Here is a 17,582-nt window from a genome sequence, read left to right as displayed (position 1 = left end):
CCCCCCCCCCCCCCCCCATCGGCCCTGTTTACTCCTGGGGCAGCTGCCAGGGCCTCCTCCAACCTGTCAGGGCCCAGGGCCTGCCCACTGTTGCTCCTCCAGGCTCCGCTGCCCTCCCTGCCTCTTTGTACTTTGCTCTTTATAGAAAAATAAACTGTTTGTACCTGACTGCAGTGATTCTGACTCTTTTTTGCGTGTGCTGGGCAGCACAGACAGGACAGCTTCTTCCCCAACTGGTCTTCTTGACTCCTGTCAGGCGACTCTGACAAGTGTGAATTTGGGCTCAGCAGCTCCTGTGCTGACACTGACTCACTGAACAACCTTGGACAAGTCACTTAGCCTTTATGATCGTCGGCGCCCTTATCTAACACGGAGAAGGATAGGGGACCTGGCTGGCTCAGTGGGCAGAGCGTGCAGCTCTTGATTTTGGGGTTGTGAGTTCGAGCCCCACATTGGGCACAGAGCTTACTGAAAAGTAAATGAATAAATAAATAAAGTGGAGAATGATAATCCAAGCTGTCCACAGGGCAGGGCTGTTGAGAGGATGGAAGAAATGCTGTTACAGAATGGATTTGCCAGCCTGAGTGGGCAGCTGCAAATGCTGTTATTTAAAGAAATTTCTGCCTTCAACTGCTTTCAAGAAAACCACTAGTCAGATTCCCACCAAGTTTAGGGGTTATTTGCGAAGGCTTGACTGAAAATATATGCTATGTGGCTTACAAGAAGTTCATTTCAGGGGTGCCCTGGGTCTCTCCTCAGGCGTGAGCAGAGATCCTCCAGAGCAAGGGACACAGATACAACAAAAACGGGTCTCATATGATCCAGAGATCTGCCCTACTCCCTGAGATGACAAGAAACGATCACAGGGGGCGCCTGGGTGGCACAGCGGTTGGGCGTCTGCCTTCGGCTCAGGGCGTGATCCTGGCGTTATGGGATCGAGCCCCACATCGGGCTCTTCTGCTGTGAGCCTGCTTCTTCCTCTCCCAATCCCCTGCTTGTGTTCCCTCTCTCGCTGGCTGTCTCTATCTCTGTCAAATAAATAAATAAAATCTTAAAAAAAAAAAAAAGAAACGATCACAGGTGCGAGTTCATAACGTCTTTAATTGTAGAGGCTGCTGTCAGCTCAGCTCTTCCCACGTGGGCAGTTCTGTGGCACCTGCGCAGAAGTTAGCAGCAGCGGCGATTTCTCTTTAAAACTGCTTGATGATTCTCTCTGGTAACCTTGGGCATGCCTTTTTTTGGCTCTCTGCACACTGCTGGCGTATGTTGTCTATGGTTTGGGAAGCAGAGCCACCTTGCGAATCCCCTGATTCCTAGCTGCCCCAGATTCTGAGGTCCAGTTTTCCCTTCCAAAGCGCCCTTTCAATTACTGGCCAGTTTAGGACTACATTTCCCAAGGGCCCTCGAGGTTCCCATCGCTTCTCCCTCCCCTTCCGGTTTTACATCCAGGCTCCGCCCATGGCACGCACCGACCAATAGTGCATCCACCTGTTGCGCCCCGCTTAAACAGGATGAAGGTGGTAACGTTTCAGGAGCGGTGGGGGAGTCGGGGGGCGGGTCCTGTGTCCCGGGCTTTGTCTTTTGAATCGGAGAAGCAGATTCGTTGCGGCAGTGGCGGCCTGAACTAATTCGGTCAAGAGTCAGGAATTGGAGAGCGAGTCCGCCACTGGTCAGGAGCAGACGTTCAGAAAGATAGGATTAATCTCTGGCTGAAGTTTCCGTCCAGTCCGATTTTCGGTCTTCTCCTTCAGGATATGAATCTGCTGCCGAAACTCAAGAGTCCAGTGACTCGGCAGGAGAAGATGGCGACCGTGTGGGATGAAGCTGAGGTGCGCTCTGGGAGAGTTGGGGGTCCTGGAGCCGGGTCCAGCGGGAAGATGCCTTTGGCGGGAGGGTAGGAAGTGGCTGGGGGGGGGGTGTCAAGGTCTGGCCTGGTCCCGGGGTCGGGGCCGCTTGGGATGTGGGCAATAGTCTCGACTCCTTCATTTTGGTTTTATGGGCGGGGAAGCTGAGGCTGTGAGTGGACTCGGAGGATGCGGAATCCTTGACCTGAATTAAAACAAAATTTTTTTTTAAACAGCAGGATGGAATCGGGGAGGAGGTGCTCAAGATGTCCACAGAAGAGATTATCCAGCGCACACGGTTGCTGGACAGTGAGATCAAGGTGGGCTCACAGCCCCCGTGGCGGACAGCGAAGCCCCCACAGGACAGGCCCTGGAGATCCATCCCATTGGCTTCTTTCACGTTGTTCTCGGCCTTTGCAGGAAGACATAGGGCCCGCGGATTAGAAAAAGAGAAAAGAAAAGCCTTAAAAGGGACCCGAAGAGGGACAGGATGGTGGGAGGGCAGGTCGATTCATCAGACTGACTTTTCCAGTGAGGTCTTTAAATATTCCTCTTGAGAATCTTTCTTTTAGAAAGTCCCCATTTTTCAGATGAGGAAACAGAAGTTTTTACTGGGGTGAAGTACCCAGCCCTTAATTAGAAGCAGAAGCTAAAACGTATATTTGCTTGATTCAGAGCCCTGCTCTTTTCCCTCTGCTACAACTACTTCAGGGGGTTTCCAGACTGGCCGTTTTGACCTCTGCTGGATTTGGACACAGTCAGGTTCACCCTTCAGAGAGACTTAGAGCTGAGCGAATGGATGTGGGAAGGTCCCCGGGCGGCCTGGGCCTCACCAATTACAGGGCCCTAGGATAAGCTGAGCCAAGGCTGAACATTCGCTTCCACTCGCCCTCATCCCAGATCATGAAGAGTGAAGTATTGCGAGTTACCCACGAACTCCAAGCCATGAAGGACAAGATCAAAGAGAACAGTGAGAAAATCAAAGTGAACAAGACCCTGCCATACCTTGTCTCCAACGTTATCGAGGTGTGTGTGTATGTGGAGGGGAAGAGAAAGGGTCAGCCAGGCTTGGAGGCAGCCTGTGATGGGGCCATTGAAAAAAAGAGCGGGTGAAAGTTTTGAGGCCCAAGTTGCATGTTAGAACTACACCTCCTGGGGCCCCCTCCCTAGTGTGCATTTCCAGGGTGCTATATATACTTGCTTGTAGATACTCTGAAAAGATCTCAGAAGCCACACATGTTTCCTCTTTACTTGGGAGGTAGAGAGCTCTTGGGGGGCAGAAAAGCACACCTGAAGGGATCTTATCAATCCCCTGGCTTATCAGCCACACATTTGCTGGGCCTGGGGCTAGTCTGAGAAGGGAGGTGGATTGTCTTGGTCTGGGAAGCACTAGGCTCTGAGGAGTTCAGAGGGCTGAGCAGGGCCTCTTGACCTGAGATACTTCCCTTCCCAGCTTCTAGATGTTGATCCCAATGACCAAGAAGAGGATGGTGCCAATATTGACCTGGATTCCCAGAGGAAGGGTAAATGTGCAGTGATCAAAACCTCTACACGACAGGTGAGGCTAGCTCAAGGATAGAACTAAGGAGGGTGAGGGGTGGATCTAGGACAGGACTAGGGACCTTTATTGAGGGCAGTAACAGAGACTGAACCTGGACTTTTTCCTACAGACATACTTCTTGCCTGTGATTGGGTTGGTGGATGCTGAAAAGCTAAAGCCAGGAGACTTGGTGGTGAGTGGTGTCCCTGAGCCTAGGCAGGGCTTTTCCAGTAAGGTTTCTCCCACTGACTAGTTGAGCCTCTGCCCCAGGCCCAGGTCACTGTCGGCCCTGAATCTTGGTAGAGTGGCCCTGGGAGTCTGAGCTCGTCAGCTTGCTCTTTGGTTCTTGTCTTTCCTAGTCCTGTATTTTCCTTTCACTTCAGACACCTGCCACCCAGCCAGTTAGTTTGGTCTTGAGCTGGGACCAATCTGAAGGCTTTGTGTTCTATCCCCAGGGTGTGAACAAAGACTCCTATCTGATCCTGGAGACCCTACCCACAGAGTATGACTCTCGGGTGAAGGCCATGGAGGTGGATGAGAGGCCCACAGAACAATACAGTGACATCGGAGGCCTGGACAAGCAGATTCAGGAGGTGAGGGAGACACTGGCTGCTAGTAGCAGCCTCTTCCGCCTTTTGTGTTTTTCTGCTTCATTGACCAGAGCATTTAACAGCCAACATGCCTCTTATCATAGTATCCCAGAGAGGTAAGGAGAGTGCCATGTCACAGTTTAGGAGACAGGTCCAGAGAGATTAAATGACTTCTTGAGGGTCACAGAAGGTTAGGACCAGAGCCAGGACTGGAACTCAGGCTCCTGGTTCTTACTCTGGTACCTTTCTACCATGTCCTGCTGTTCCTGGAGCAGCTGGAGCCAGCTTTGGTGGGAGTGAGCATTCTTCGTCCTTTTGGTGCAGGGGAAGAAGAGGCAATGTCCCTTACTTGGCGTTAGGAGGGTTGTGGGTTGGGGTTAAATTAATTAAGTGTCGGGCTGTAGGAGCCCTCCAGGCTTCACTCTCCTCACCCAGGACTTCTTCCTGGCAGCTGGTGGAGGCCATTGTCCTGCCAATGAACCACAAGGAGAAGTTTGAGAACTTGGGGATCCAGCCTCCAAAAGGGGTATTGATGTATGGCCCCCCAGGTACGGGGAAGACGCTGCTGGCCCGGGCCTGTGCCGCACAGACCAAGGTGAGTGCTTTGGGAGGGAATGAGGAAGTGGGCAGAAGCTAAAGCTCTACCAGGTGGGCTCAGAGGGACCTCTCTTGGTGCCTTTGGCCTGACTCATCACCGTGCCCCCCTCGCCAGGCTACCTTCCTGAAGCTGGCTGGCCCCCAGCTGGTGCAGATGTTCATCGGGGATGGTGCCAAGCTGGTCCGGGATGCTTTTGCTCTGGCCAAGGAGAAAGCTCCATCCATTATCTTCATTGATGAGCTGGATGCCATCGGCACTAAGCGGTAAGGGGGTGCTGAGTGCCACCAAGAGATTGTTCAGAATTCCAGCTGTCCCACCCTGTTCCCTCCTTCCCCTGGAAGAGTGACAGCTCTACTGTTGTGGTTCTACTTTCTGAATTTTGTTCTAACTTGCTTCCTTGCTTCTTTTCCCCTCACCATCCATTCTCCTCATGGCTGCCAGCATGTTCCTTTCATACCTGCTTGCTTCTCTCACGTGCACCCACACTCCCTCACACAAACATCCTACTTGAAACCCTTTGTGGGCCCCCATTGCTCCTTGGGATAAATGCTGGACTTACCACGGCCTGCCTGGTCCCGTGTGTGGCTGTCCCTGCTCCCCTCCACTTACTTCATCCTGGACCTGTCCCTGTCCCCACCTCTTCCCAGCATCCATTTGGTTTATTTAATTTTTTTTAAGATTTTTATTTATTTATTAAGGCCATTTATTTGAGAAAGAGAGACCAGTTGAACACATGTGCTTGAGGTGGGGGAGGGGCAGAGGGGGAAGGAGCGGAAAAGGGAAAGAATCCCAAGCAGACTGCACCCTGAGTGCAGAGCAGAAGGCGGGTCTTGACCTCATGCCCTTGAGATTATGACCTGAGCCAAAACCCAGGGCGCTTAACCATCTGTGTCACCCAGACTCCCCAGTATTCCTTTGGTTTACAGGTCCACTCTAATCCAAGTCCATCTGACCCTGGTGGGAGAGATTTTGCACCTGTTGTTCCTTTTCTAGAATGTATTTTTCCTGTTCTTTCTTGGTTGTTTGCCTAGCCTATGTGTTCTCAGCCTGAGGGATACTTGCACAGAGATGCCTGCCTGGCCTCCAGGGTCCCGTATTTCTAAGTTGTAGCTCAGTTTGCAGTGGCACATGCATTGGGGGATAGCCCAGGCAGTGGCTGGTTTTGCTCACTGTTTTATTCTCAGCCTGGCTGGTCCCAGGAGCCTCTCCAGTCTCTGACACCCGTTCTGTCAGTCCTGGGGTGGGGGCCCCAGGTTGAGCGAGACCTTTCCTTACCCTGGACATTTGGGTTAGGCTTCTGGTGGCTGGAGGAGGGGAAGGCTCTGCCTGAGTTGTGGCCTCACCAGTGTCTCGGGCCTCTTGTGTGCCCCAGCTTTGACAGCGAGAAGGCCGGAGACCGGGAAGTCCAGAGGACAATGTTGGAGCTGCTGAATCAACTGGATGGGTTCCAGCCCAACACTCAAGTAAAGGTGAGTATTGTCATCACAGGTGAAGAAAACGGAGCTTAGAGGGCAGGGCACCTTCTTGGTCACCCAGCTAGTGCAGCTAGAATTAGAATTGAGCTTGTCTTTAACACTCTTGCTGTTTGATCTGGACCCTGGGCTGTCTCTCTACCTGTCGCGGCCTTGACTGTTGTCTGTCTGGGAGCCGCGTCTTCCTCGGTTCACGTTGCTGCTTCTCCCCTTGCTCAGGTGATTGCAGCCACCAACAGGGTGGACATCCTGGACCCTGCACTGCTCCGCTCAGGCCGTCTGGACCGGAAGATTGAATTCCCGATGCCCAATGAGGAGGCCCGGGCCAGAATCATGCAGATCCACTCGCGTAAGATGAACGTCAGGTGAGCAAGGACGTGAGCAAGGCGCTGAGACCTGAAGGGGCAGCAGCAGAGCAGTCTCTGTGGTCTTTGTACTGAGTGTCCCCAGATGTCCGCCCACCCCTTCTCCCTTCCCGTTCACACAGAACTGTTCCACATGCCGGCCTCCGTTTCTCCCCAGAAGCCTGAGATAGAATCTTGCTGGGGTCCAGGCCCTGATTCTGGGTGCTCTGTTCCTGAGAATCACCCTGCCTCTTCCTCCCCCATGGTCTGAAGGTGCACAGGCCGGAGGCCCTCAGTTTCCTTGACTCCCCCACCCCCACAGATGAACACAGCCTAGTGTGGGTCTGGGGAATCCAGCCAGGGGCCAGATGGACTTGGATTCGGATCTGTGTGATCTCCAGTAGATGGTATTACCCGTCTAAGCCTGAGCTTTCTTGTCTGGTACTTGGGGATAGTGGCGCTGACCTCATGGGGTCATGGCACTGTCAGGGGGTTCTTGGCACATGAGACCAGGGCAGTTCTGTGCTGATGCAGGGCCTGCACTACTCCAGAGAGGGGTAGATAGCTGTTCTCTTGCTCCTCCGCCCCAAGCGGAATCAGTCCCTGCAAACTCAGGTGCAGATTTCTAGAAGGCTAGAGCTCAAGAGACATAAATAACCCGGTCTCAGCTTTGACCTACCTGTCCTCTGTCCTGTATCTCGTACTGACAAGAGAATAAGGGATTTGCCGATGTCACAGGACGAGTGGACCTCGCTGCTTGATGGGGAGTATAGGGGGACATCATCTCCCGCCCCTCCCCATAACCATAAGTAACTGAGTCCTGTGGTGTCTGTCTCCCCTCCCCGCTGCCCCCCAGTCCCGATGTGAACTATGAGGAGCTGGCCCGCTGTACAGATGACTTCAATGGGGCCCAGTGCAAGGCCGTGTGTGTGGAGGCGGTGAGTGGTGGCATGGAGGAGTGGGTTACTTCATGCCTTCTTGCCCCCCTTCCCTGAACAGGATGGGGCGTTTGGCTAGTGGAGACTGCTGGGGGGAGGAGGCTCAGAAGGCCGAGGCCTCTGGGGGCTGAGGCCTCTGGGAGCCAGGCCAAGGGTGCGGGAAGGCACCCTAGAGCCTGTCTGTTCTGGGTGCAGGGCATGATCGCACTGCGCAGGGGCGCCACGGAACTCACACATGAGGACTACATGGAGGGCATCCTGGAGGTGCAGGCTAAGAAGAAGGCCAACCTGCAGTACTACGCCTAGGAGCTTGCCCACCACACCTGCTTCCTGGTCTGGTGCTGGTTAAAATTCATAATAAAAGATGGTTTCAGGTCCCTGCCACTGTCTGTTGCACCTTTCCAGGGCCCAGCTGGAAGAGTGGGGCCTGTGTGGGAGGCTCCCTCCCCAAGTGCTGCTGCCTGGAAACCCCCGAAACCACTGTGGGCCTCAAAGCAGTTGTCAGGCGGGGCCCTGCGGGAAGGATGAGCGCATGCTACAGCTGCTCCCTGGGGTCTTCTGGCCTCCCCTCACCGTACCTCTCCCAGCCCCGTCCGTGCTCCGTGCCCCACTCCTCTGCTTCAGAGGCCAGGGCCCTGCAGCTCCAGAACCAAGGCCCTGAATAGAAGCCAGCCTTTCCCCTTTCGCGTTTTGGTGCCCTCGTGCTTGTTTCCCTGTAAAGCCAGGCTCTGGGTCTTTGCTCCTTGAAATTCCTCCCCTTTCCTGGGACCTGAGCCTCCTGTTTCTCCACATGTACCCATTAGTGCTCTTGGCTCATTCCCTCCTGCTGAGAAATGAACCTTGAGCAAGAGCACTGAGAACCCTTCTAGGCCTAAACTTTGGTCACGGTGTGTTCTCCCCCGCCCCCCAGTTCCGCCGTCAGCCCCACTCCCCATCAGGCCCCATGTCCTGTCCGTTTCCTTGAGGATCTCGTTGGTCCTCTCTGTCTACTCAACCTTCCAGCTCCCCCACATCGTAGCGGGCCTCGTGTGGTTCACTGAGGGCTTGTTCTGGGCCCCAGGCCCAACGGATCTTGTGCAAAATTTGATCTAGTTATCTCAGAGCCCCCAACGGGACAGTCCCATTTCCTAGATGTGTGTGAGCAGCTGGGCCAGGATGCCTCTGAGGTGGCGTAGCTGGGTTTAAACCCCAGACAGGAAAGCACATCTGCTTTCCACTGTGCTCTTAGCTGCTTTGGTGGGCCCTGGAATGCCTTCCAGAGTAAGAACCCCTCAGAACTGTTGGCTCTTACTTGCTCCCTAGCAAAAGCTCCTCCACCCTGCTTTTCCGGCCCTCTCCCCGAGTGGACAGGCTCATGAGCTACTGACCGAGCCAGTCTATCTGGAGGGCTTGGCTCCTGGCTAGCTTTCCAACGCTGGAGTCCTGTCCCCTCCAGGCCGCCTTCTAGAGTGTGCTGGTGCTCCCAGGGGTGATCCCCTTGGCAATCCTATTGACTTCCACTTCCTGCCCAAGGCGCGCTCCCAGCACAGCCTCCCAGGGCTTCTGGTTTCTGTCCCCTGGTTGGGGACAGACGGCTGGGGACAGACTCTGGTCGCTGTTGCTTCTGCATTTTGTTCCCTCTCCTGACCAGTCAGGGCATTCACCTCTTGGCCGTGGCACTGCAGTGAACCCACAGTCCCCTCCCCTCACACCCCACCAGCTTCCTCACTCATAAGTGAGGGCCTCACTGCCTCTCTGAGCAGGCTGAGTGCCGTGATGGCGTGTGTACCTGCCGCCCAAAGGGCTCAACACTGGTCGGAGCCCCAGTGTCACCAAGGAGAGGGTGGGGGCAGGTGAGACAGCTCGATTCCTTCCTCAGCGCGGTCAGGCCTGGGCTTCCAGGCCCTGGACTGTCACAGCCAGGTGGGGCGGCTCCCTTTTTGCTAACAAGCCAGTGGGTCAGAGCCAGGCCCTGCCCGCTGAGGATGCAGCCGACGGGCTTCACACACCTGATGCGGACTGCAGGGCGGCATAGACGGGGCTGTTCTCAGCCAGTGGGCTCCTGAAAGGCTGTCCTGGTTGGTCCCTTTGGCTTGGAGAGCAGTGGGCCTCCACTATCCCTTTTCTGCTTTCTTGGGCTAACACTGTGGGGAAGCAGCACCCCCTGGTACTGAGGCTGCCTTCTCAGACATTCAAAGGAAGTGAGAATGTGTAGAGTAAGGACTGCATAATCTTTCTTTCTAATTTCATTGAAGCAAAGCTGGAAATGACTTTGGAAGGACCACCCTTCCTCCATTTACTCAGGGGACAGACTGGGGGAAAGCCCCTGGCTCTTACGTCTATAAAATGAGGACAACCACCTGGGGGGTGATGTCGGCTACGACGGCACAGTGCCAGGCTTGTGCAGGGCTGCAGAGCTAACACGCCAGGTAAAGCATGAATGGCTATGCCCTGTTCGACAAGCACTGCGAGGGTAACTGCTCAGAGAGGAGCATGAAGCAGAAGAGCTGGGGTGGGGTGGGGGGGGCTAGGGATGACGAGATGGGCGGGGTGGCCAGATGAGCTGGGAGGGGGGCCCACACAGCCACCAGCCTGGCTGGAGCAGGGGCATCCAGAAAAGCCCTGCTTGACCATGGACAGTGCTGTGCAGAAGAGAGGAGCCAGTTTGTACATAATATTTATTTGCATCTTATCTATAGAATAGTTATTTACAGATAGAAACGGAACCACAGCGAAAGTGCTGTAAACCCATTCAGACCCTCTTGATGGCCGCTTCTCAGAACGTCCACGGTGGAGCAGCAGGCTGAGCCCGGCTGTGGAGTGGGCCAGCTGAGTACCTGGGTGTCAGCCAAGGGAAATAGCTGGGGATTATGGCTTCAGCATTCTCCCAGAGCACATTCCTGAGTGCTGACAACGCGGAGCCCTCACCACCCCCAGCCCAGCCTCAGCCGCAGTGGGACAGGAAAAAGGGCCTGGGCAGGGAGGGGCGGCCACGGCCCACGCTCCCTGCCCCCAGGGTATCTCTGCCTGGACCCTGGACTGGCACGAGCATCCCTGAGCTGGACCCAGAGGCCTCTGTGGCCCAGGGCTGCTCACTGCCCTGCAGGCTGCTGCTTGGCAGCTGGACGTGGCAAAAGCTGCTGGCGCTGCCAGGGAGCATTTACTAGGGGAACAGGAGCCGGCCCAGAGCTGGCAGCCACGAGGAAAAGGTCTTGGAAAGCATCTCCCAGCTCCAGCCTGGGCTGGGTAGGACTGTCAGTGCTGAGTGGGCGAGGGGCTACACGAGCACCTGCCTCTTCTTTCTTTGGCCTTAGAACTGGCACAGGAAGGGCCAGGACAATGGACACAGCAGGAGAGAAGGCTCCCCAGCCTCAGCCCTCAGGCTGATGGGAAGGCCAGGAACCCCAAGACCCCAGAGGGAGACAGCTTTGGGCTCCCCGAAGCCCTGGGGCTGTTCTCACTCCCCCTGTGGTCTTGGGAAGAGGCCTCCACTTGGGACCGGGGCTGCTGTTCCTCACTGGCACGGCGCCAAGTGCAGGACGACGGGGTAAGGAGACAAGACCACAGCGCGGCTGGGGGAGACCCTGGCATCGGGCCCCGGGCCCAGCGCACGATCACAGTGTCGGTCTCACAAGTACCTCTGGTCACACGTGTGCACGCGCACATTCGCGCGTGCGCGCGCACACACACACACACCCCATCCTCTCATGTGGTCAGAGGTGCGCTCTCAGGCACTCTCCCTCTGCCTCACACACGGTCACAGAGTGAATCCGAGTCTCTTATTGCTGTGGGGGGGCGTCAGGGACGGTCAGTCCACGAAGAGCGAGAACAGCACCATCACCACGATGCCTGTGCAGAGCAGCAGCACTTGCTGCAGGGAGCGCCTGCGGGGACAGGGGCCAGGCCCGTGGGGGGGCTGAGCATGGCCTGGAGCCCAGAAGCCCTCCCCCCCCCCCCAGCGCCGAGGGTGATAGGGGTGAGGGCGCTCACCACGGGTCATCTTCCTCCAGGAGGTCGGGCAGCACGTTCACCAGGGCGATGTAGAGGAAGCCGCCGGAGGTGAAGGGCAGGATCCAGGCCACGGTCTCCTCTGCGGTGGGAGGAGAGGTCCCAACTGGCTGGGAGGCCAGGGCAGCCGTGTGCACCGCACCTGCTCCCGCTCCCGCAGGGTAGGCTTTGGGCAGATCCTGGCCTGGACACCGGGGCGGGGCAGCTGTGCCCTCTGGCTGGGGCCCCTCCGCTGACCACCACCGGCCGCCACCACCCACCACGCCCGTACCTACTCCCTTGGGGGACTGCGTACAGATGGCGAAGCAGGCGCCCAGCAGGCCCCCCAGTGCCGTCGAGAGCTGCAGCTTGGCTGCGCTCCATCGGTCAAAGCCGGCCCGGAGCAGGATGGCAAAGTCGCCCACCTGAGGGGAGGTCCAGATGATCACTCTGGGCCCCAGGGGGTCAGGTACAGACCTGCACACTGCGCCAGCCCTGCTGCTGGCCCCCAGCCCGCATTCCCCCTCTCCCCCGGAGGCTGGAGCACAGCGGAGAAGGTGACTGCAGCATGGTGGGCAGAGCCGCTCCAGGCCTCCAAACCCCAGCCCCCAAGGCTGCCACTGCTGGGCTTCCCACCCCAAATCCCTCTCCAAAGCCCCACGCCCACACTGCCGCCATGGAAACCCTCTGGCACGCACCTCGTGGGGGATCTCATGCAGGAGGATGGCCATGGTGGTCAGGAGCCCAATCTGCAGGGAAGGGAGTCTGTGGGGCTCTGGGCCGAGGGCCAGGCACCCACTTGTCCACTCAGTCTACAAATATTTACTCTGCTGGGTGCCCTGGCTGGACACCATTTGGCTACTAGAAATACAGCAGACAAGAAACCTGTCTTCACAGAGCTAACAGTCTGGGGGGGGGGGGTGAGGCTTGAATGAACACACAAGGAACCACAAGATCACACAGTGACAGGTGCTATGCTGCGGGGGAAGAGACGGACCGGGTGGCATGGGCAGGAGTGACAGGGGCCTCATTTAGATGAGGGCTCAGCAGAGGCCATGTCAGCTGAGGCCTGAAGGATAAGGAGCCAGGATTTCAAAGAGTGGGAGGAAGAACATTCCAGGCAGACAGAATAGTGTGACGTGGAGGCCGTGAGAGGGGAAAGAGCTAGGCCAGCTCAAGAGTAGGCAGACCACTAAATCAGAGAAGGCAGAGGGAAGAAGTGGGTGAGAAGCATCTAGAAGCAGGCAGGGCCCAAGCCTAGCAGCCTGGCAGAGGTCCGCAATCCCAACAAGGAGTGTTCGCAGTAAGAACAGACCAGTGGCTCAGACAAAAGGCGGCCACGTGCTGGAGCCCTCAGGGCTTGGATGAGGGTGTTGGTTGATGGAAGGAGTGGGGAAGTGCACAGACTGGAGACCTATTTTTGGAGGCAGAGCCAACTGGTCAACACAGGCACCATCATTCCCACCAGAAATGCCTGGGGCGCGCCTGTTCCAACCCCCACTCACCTTCTTGCTCACAAGGAAGCTGGCAGCTACAGCCAGCCCGTGAGCGAAGTTGTCTATGGTGTTGGCCAGCAGGTTGAGATAGCCACTGACCTGTGGGAGGGGAGAGGAAGCCAGCTGACCCAAGGGGCAGGGGTCAGCGGGCCTGCCAGTTTGGGGGCGGGGGGAAACAGCTGCAGGGCGAGGGGGCCCTGAGTGGGCCACTCACTTTGATGGTCTGGACCACGGCACTCACGCCGGGCTCTGCAGCCGTCTGGGCCAGAGAGTGGCCTCCACTGAGCGCGGCAGCAGCAGCAGCGGGGTCTTTGCTGGGGGCCTAGGGCCAGGAGAAGGAGGGAGAGGGAACATTAGATGTTCCCAGACTTGGCCAGGGTAGACACGGGAGGGGAGTGAGAGATGGAGAAACAGAGGAAGGAAACAGCCCTTTTGTCTAGCTAGACTTCTCTGCTATGTCCCCCAATCAGCTGTGTCCCCTAGACTCAGCCGACCACCTTCCACACTGCTGTCACGCCAAGTCTATGAGAACAAGCCACAGCGGCGGCCAACGTCGTCATTCCCTGGATCTTCCCAGTTGGCCCAGCCTCCCAGAGCCCCGAGCGAATGCCCAAGAGACCGTCTTTTCAGGGCTCAACTCAGAATCTGGGCCTCCAGGCCCCGGCACCACCATATAACAGAGGCTGACCTATCCAGGCTCCGGGGCTTGGGGCTCACCTGGCTGGTCCCCTCCTTCTCCTTGCTGTCCAGGAACATCTTCTCCAATGCCAGAAAGGTCAGGAAGCCAGCAATGACCCACAGTCCCAGTTGCTGTTGCTGCTGCAGGCTCTGCCCTTCACCACCTGCAGGGGGCAGCACTGACAGGCCAGGCCAAGCCAGGGCCACAGAAGGGGGGGCCATTTGGAATGGGACCTAGTCAGGGGCAGTGACAGGGGAAGCGGGACAGGACTGCTGGTGGGGAAGGTGGGCCCTAGAGGCTCCCACAGGGGCCAGGGTGCTGGACCAGGACAAGTTCCTTGCCAGATGCCCAGATGCCCTCTCCCAGTCATTCTGGCAGAGCAGGCAGGCCTTGGGCGTGGGCACCAGCTCCCTCTGCCCTCCTGCCCCCTGACTGTGGCCTCACTCACCAGGGCTGGCACTGCATGTGTAGGCCCACGCCTCAGGCAGCAGGTGGAGAAACACATTGCCCAAAAGTCCCCCCAAGGCAAAGCTGAGCAGCTGCTTCAGGCGGCGGGCCCCAGCTACAGAACGGAGAGGCAGAGATGCGGGCCTTGGGGGCTGACCTTTCAGAGCCCCTGGCCAGACCTCTGCCCCACCCAGCTTACTGGGCGCTGTGTTTTTCCAAACACACTGCAAGCCTCCAGAATGTTGGACTTGGCCTGCTGCCTTTCCTGGATCGCCCCCACTGCCCCAGGCCCAGCACTGGCTGGGTGCTCAGCAAGAAATACATCACACCTGCCGGACGACTGTGGAACCACTACTTCGTGGTTAAGAGACAGGACTCCGGAGCTCGACAGGTCCCAGCTCCACAACCCACCAGCTGGTGACCCTGGGCAGGTTACTTCTGGGACTCAGTTTCCCCATTTGTAAACTGGGGATGATTGTTATCTGATAGGGACCTTGTGGGAATTAAATGACAATACACATAGCAAGTGCTCTTTAAGTGGGAATTTCTCTTTTCTCAGCCATTGCTGCTCTCAGAAAAGTGACAGAGATTTGGGGACTTCTGCAGACTTATAGCATCAAGAGTTGGAAGTACCCCAAAGGAGGCTTTCTCCAAACGCTGGGTTCGATAGAGAAACAGGCCCAGAGGGCAGAGGCTGCTTAGGGGAGTCGGGTGGGATCCCAGAGGAAGCTGCTGCTTCCAGGCTGCGTGACCTCAGCCTGGTCAAAGAACTCCTCTGTGCCTTTGTTCCCCCATTTGTGAAATGGAGCTAAAAATCCCAGTCCCCCCTAGGCTGACCTCGCAGGGGCACTCTAACAGGGGCTGAGATCATGCACAGGCCATAATAGCAGGGACCCACGAGGGCTCTCTGTACAGCTGTGGCGCCAGCCCTCAGCCCGGCGTGGGGCACAGACGTGCTCATAACCGTCTGCTGAATGAACAGTTCCGGGCCTAGCAGGCGGCAGAAACCCCTGGAGCACGCATTTCGAACGGATTCCTGGAGCCAGGGTCCAGACCTACCACGTTGCACTCCTGGCTGGGGCAGCAGGCACCCGTGTTTTTAGCAGCGACCCATCTAGTCTTCTTTAGCTTTCATGACAACGTGTCATTTGTGCATGGACAGTGCACAGACGTGTCTGCGGCGCGAAAGGGGAGCCTCTGCCCCGGCCTGTGTCCCACCCGCCAGGTCCCCTCCCCAGAGGTGGCCCGCCCCCAGCCTCTCGTGTATTCCTGGGTAAGGCAGACGCACCGGCCCTCGGCCCTCGGTGGGAGGGCTCTTCTGCACTAAGGGAGAGGCAGAGAGCTCTGCTCGCCAGCACACGGCAGTGGCCAGCCCGGGGCTTGCTGCCCCTCCCCCCACACCGGGCACCCTGCTAAGTGCTCCACCGGTATGAGCTCCTCTCCTCTTCACAGTGGTACCTATGAGTTCGATACTAGTATAATCCCCATTTTTAAGGCTGGGAGCCTAAAGTTAGCAACTTGCCCGGGGCCACCAGCTGGTGAGCGGCGGAGCCAGGTGTGGAACGCAAGCGGCCTGGCACCCACGTTTCCATCCACAATCTATATTGTTTCTTGGTGAATGTTTGCTGGCTTTTATTCTTTCAGAATAAACAAATGCGCAAATGAACGAACAAATGAGCACGCGCACCCTGGTCTCACCAGGTGAGAAGTCAGGTGTGCTGTCCCTGCCCTCCACCCCAGACAGGCTGTATCCTGGGCCCTGGGCCCCCACTCTCCCGGGAAGAGCAGCATGATGTTCCCCATGCCACCGGCTGCCCTGGGCGCCAGAGGACAGTCACCTACCTTCTGAGCGCAGCATAGTCCCCATCTCCAGGGGAATCACGAGCAGTGGGAAGACCCCGCTGAGCCCCACCATGAGTGAGCCCAGGAGGGAGCAGATCCAGGTGTCCAGCCTCTCCCCGCTCAGCAGGGCCCCCCAGGATTCGCTTTCTTTGTTGTCCAGGCGACAGGCAGCTGCAGGCCCCCGGCTCCGGAGGGCCTGCTGGGAACCCCCAGCCCCTCCCAGGAGCTCTAGGGCAAGAGCAGTGAAGAAGAAGAGCCTTTGGCCCGCCATGCCACAGCCAGGGCAGGGACATCCAGGCATGCCACGCGCTGAAAAACACAAAGGCCTCTTACGTGAGCTGCCGCCCTTGGCTGCACACCTGCTTAGCAAACGTGGCATCTTAACCCTCCCCCCAGACAAGCGGCCATGGCATCCACTCTCCCGCCTGCCTTGCCCAGGGCCTCTGATGTGTCCAATGATGGGTGCACAGAGCAAAGGCACTCTACCCTTCCACACCAAGGACCACACATTTTTTCTTCCTGAGCCTGCTCCAGACAGTGTGTCAGCGTGTCTGCCTGAGGCTAAACTTTCCCTAATGATGGGGTGAGGCGCTGGCTGGGTTCCCTTCAGCCACCGGCAGGCCCAGCCCAGCCGGGTGTCTCGAGCTGCCAGGGGAGGCTCTGCCACCAGGATGTGCTCGAGTGAGGACACCCCAGGGGACTGAGGCTGCCGCTGTCTAGCCTGATGGGCAACACTGGACGGTGCAGGTGGGGCAAGAGAGCAGCGGAGCTAGGGCAGAACCATCAGAGTTTTGTCCTGGCAATGAGCCCACTGTCCCCAGGGCGCAGAGACAGACTGGAGGTAGAACCAAAGAGAAAGATCCTTCAGTCGGGAGCTGCCTCGCGGATGGGCAGTGCCCAGGCTTTGGGGAGCTGCCCCGAACTCTGTGCTCTGCACCTGCAGCTTTTTGAGTGCAGGCAAGCCCTAGAAGCCCCTCTCTGGGCCTCAGTTTCCTCGTCTGTAGGATGAGAGAAGAACGGCCTCCCTCACAGGCTGCGAAGATGAGATGAGCTTCCTAAGGCAGGTGACGGTGCCTGGCAATGGAGGAGGCACGGGAAAGCCCTCCTTATATTGCATGAGGCCTGGGGCACCGGCAGCAGGAAGGTTCCCAGCCACCGGATCACAGGACGTGGATGTGAGTCAACCGACAGAGAAGTTCAATCTGGAAACTCGGGCATGAGGTTTAAATGTGGTCCGCCCTGCCTCATCTGGCCGTGACCTTGAGCCAGCGATGTCCCTGCCTCAGTTTCCTCATTCCCTGATGGAGGTGGGAGGGTGGAAAAGATGCCCGCATCCAGGGCCTCCAGGCCTTTACGGGAGACCCTGACGAAGCCCGCCGGGGTTCCCTGGGGCCCAAAGGCAGGACTGGGCCAGTCCGGAGTTGGAGGCCACGGCAGGGGCACACGGAGGTGCGAGTCCTCAGTCTGGGGACAGGGGAACGGGGTACGGAGGGTGAGAGGGGAGAAGGAAAGGAAAAAGCAAGAGAAAGTCAGGAGTGAGAGAGCCAGAGAGTGGGAGACGGACGCGGAGGGGGGAAGCGAGGAAGCGATGGGCAGCGACGTGCGGGGCGACAAGGGAGACGAGGAGCCCAAGGAAGTTGAACTCCCCGGCTCTGGGCCAGAAGGGAGGCCAGAGGCCCAGGTCTGCCCGGGGCCGGCAGGGCCGGGCGTCGGGGGGATCGGCCGGGGCGTCCCGCCCGGGGCGCGGGCCCCCAGGGCCGGGCGGTCACTCACCGTGCGGCGGCGGCGGCGGCGCTCCGGGCGGCCCCGGCCATCCAGCAGCGGCG

The 17,582-nt window shown here is 57.8% G+C and overlaps 2 protein-coding genes across 9 annotated transcripts in view; one reads left to right on the top strand and one right to left on the bottom strand.

Moving 5' to 3' along the window:
• PSMC3 (proteasome 26S subunit, ATPase 3) overlaps positions 1 to 7,703 on the top strand; it is a 9,594-nt gene extending 1,891 nt beyond the window's left edge. Inside the window, exons 3-14 of one of the 4 annotated variants that reach the window (XM_040639082.1) lie at positions 1,787 to 1,829; positions 2,081 to 2,164; positions 2,745 to 2,870; positions 3,298 to 3,402; positions 3,515 to 3,577; positions 3,840 to 3,977; positions 4,426 to 4,569; positions 4,687 to 4,835; positions 5,945 to 6,041; positions 6,264 to 6,409; positions 7,245 to 7,326; positions 7,522 to 7,703. In XM_040639082.1, coding sequence (XP_040495016.1) covers positions 1,803 to 1,829; positions 2,081 to 2,164; positions 2,745 to 2,870; positions 3,298 to 3,402; positions 3,515 to 3,577; positions 3,840 to 3,977; positions 4,426 to 4,569; positions 4,687 to 4,835; positions 5,945 to 6,041; positions 6,264 to 6,409; positions 7,245 to 7,326; positions 7,522 to 7,632 — 1,272 coding nt within the window. In that variant the 5' untranslated portion in view covers positions 1,787 to 1,802 and the 3' untranslated portion in view covers positions 7,633 to 7,703. Of the gene's footprint in view, positions 1 to 1,678; positions 1,830 to 2,080; positions 2,165 to 2,744; positions 2,871 to 3,297; positions 3,403 to 3,514; positions 3,578 to 3,839; positions 3,978 to 4,425; positions 4,570 to 4,686; positions 4,836 to 5,944; positions 6,042 to 6,263; positions 6,410 to 7,244; positions 7,327 to 7,521 lie in introns of those variants that run through there. The other 3 variants (XM_008700986.2, XM_008700987.2, XM_040639083.1) reach the window with 3 other exon arrangements.
• A 2,262-nt stretch (positions 7,704 to 9,965) lies between these two features.
• SLC39A13 (solute carrier family 39 member 13) lies at positions 9,966 to 17,582 on the bottom strand. 5 transcript variants are annotated; one of them, XM_040639077.1, is made up of 10 exons: positions 17,530 to 17,582; positions 15,757 to 16,065; positions 13,916 to 14,029; positions 13,506 to 13,645; positions 13,003 to 13,110; positions 12,798 to 12,887; positions 11,991 to 12,041; positions 11,585 to 11,717; positions 11,296 to 11,395; positions 9,966 to 11,189 (listed from the first exon to the last, which is right to left on the bottom strand). In XM_040639077.1, the coding sequence occupies exons 2-10, from the start codon at positions 16,055 to 16,057 to the stop codon at positions 11,114 to 11,116; spliced, it is 1,113 nt and encodes a 370-aa protein (XP_040495011.1). In that variant the 5' UTR covers positions 16,058 to 16,065; positions 17,530 to 17,582; the 3' UTR covers positions 9,966 to 11,113. The 5 variants fall into 5 exon arrangements, with proteins under 5 accessions (XP_040495011.1, XP_040495013.1, XP_040495012.1 ...); XM_040639079.1 differs by having other exon boundaries at positions 11,589 to 11,717; XM_040639078.1 differs by having other exon boundaries at positions 13,506 to 13,630.

The sequence above is a fragment of the Ursus maritimus genome, unplaced genomic scaffold (assembly GCF_017311325.1).
Source record: "Ursus maritimus isolate PB19 unplaced genomic scaffold, ASM1731132v1 scaffold_23, whole genome shotgun sequence".
Lineage (NCBI taxonomy): Eukaryota > Metazoa > Chordata > Mammalia > Carnivora > Ursidae > Ursus > Ursus maritimus.
Note: the sequence above shows the minus strand (reverse complement) of the source record. Positions and strands in the feature narration are given on the sequence as shown.

Coding starts and splice junctions, on each gene's coding strand:
- SLC39A13 (XM_040639077.1), bottom strand. CDS start 16,057: ATGCCTGGATGTCCCTGCCCTGGCTGTGGCATGGCGGGCCAAAGGCTC. Junction 13,646..13,915: donor CACATGCAGTGCCAGCCCTG/GTGAGTGAGGCC, acceptor CTGGCCTGTCAG/TGCTGCCCCCTGCAGGTGGT. Junction 11,396..11,584: donor GCAGTCCCCCAAGGGAGTAG/GTACGGGCGTGG, acceptor CTCCCACCGCAG/AGGAGACCGTGGCCTGGATC.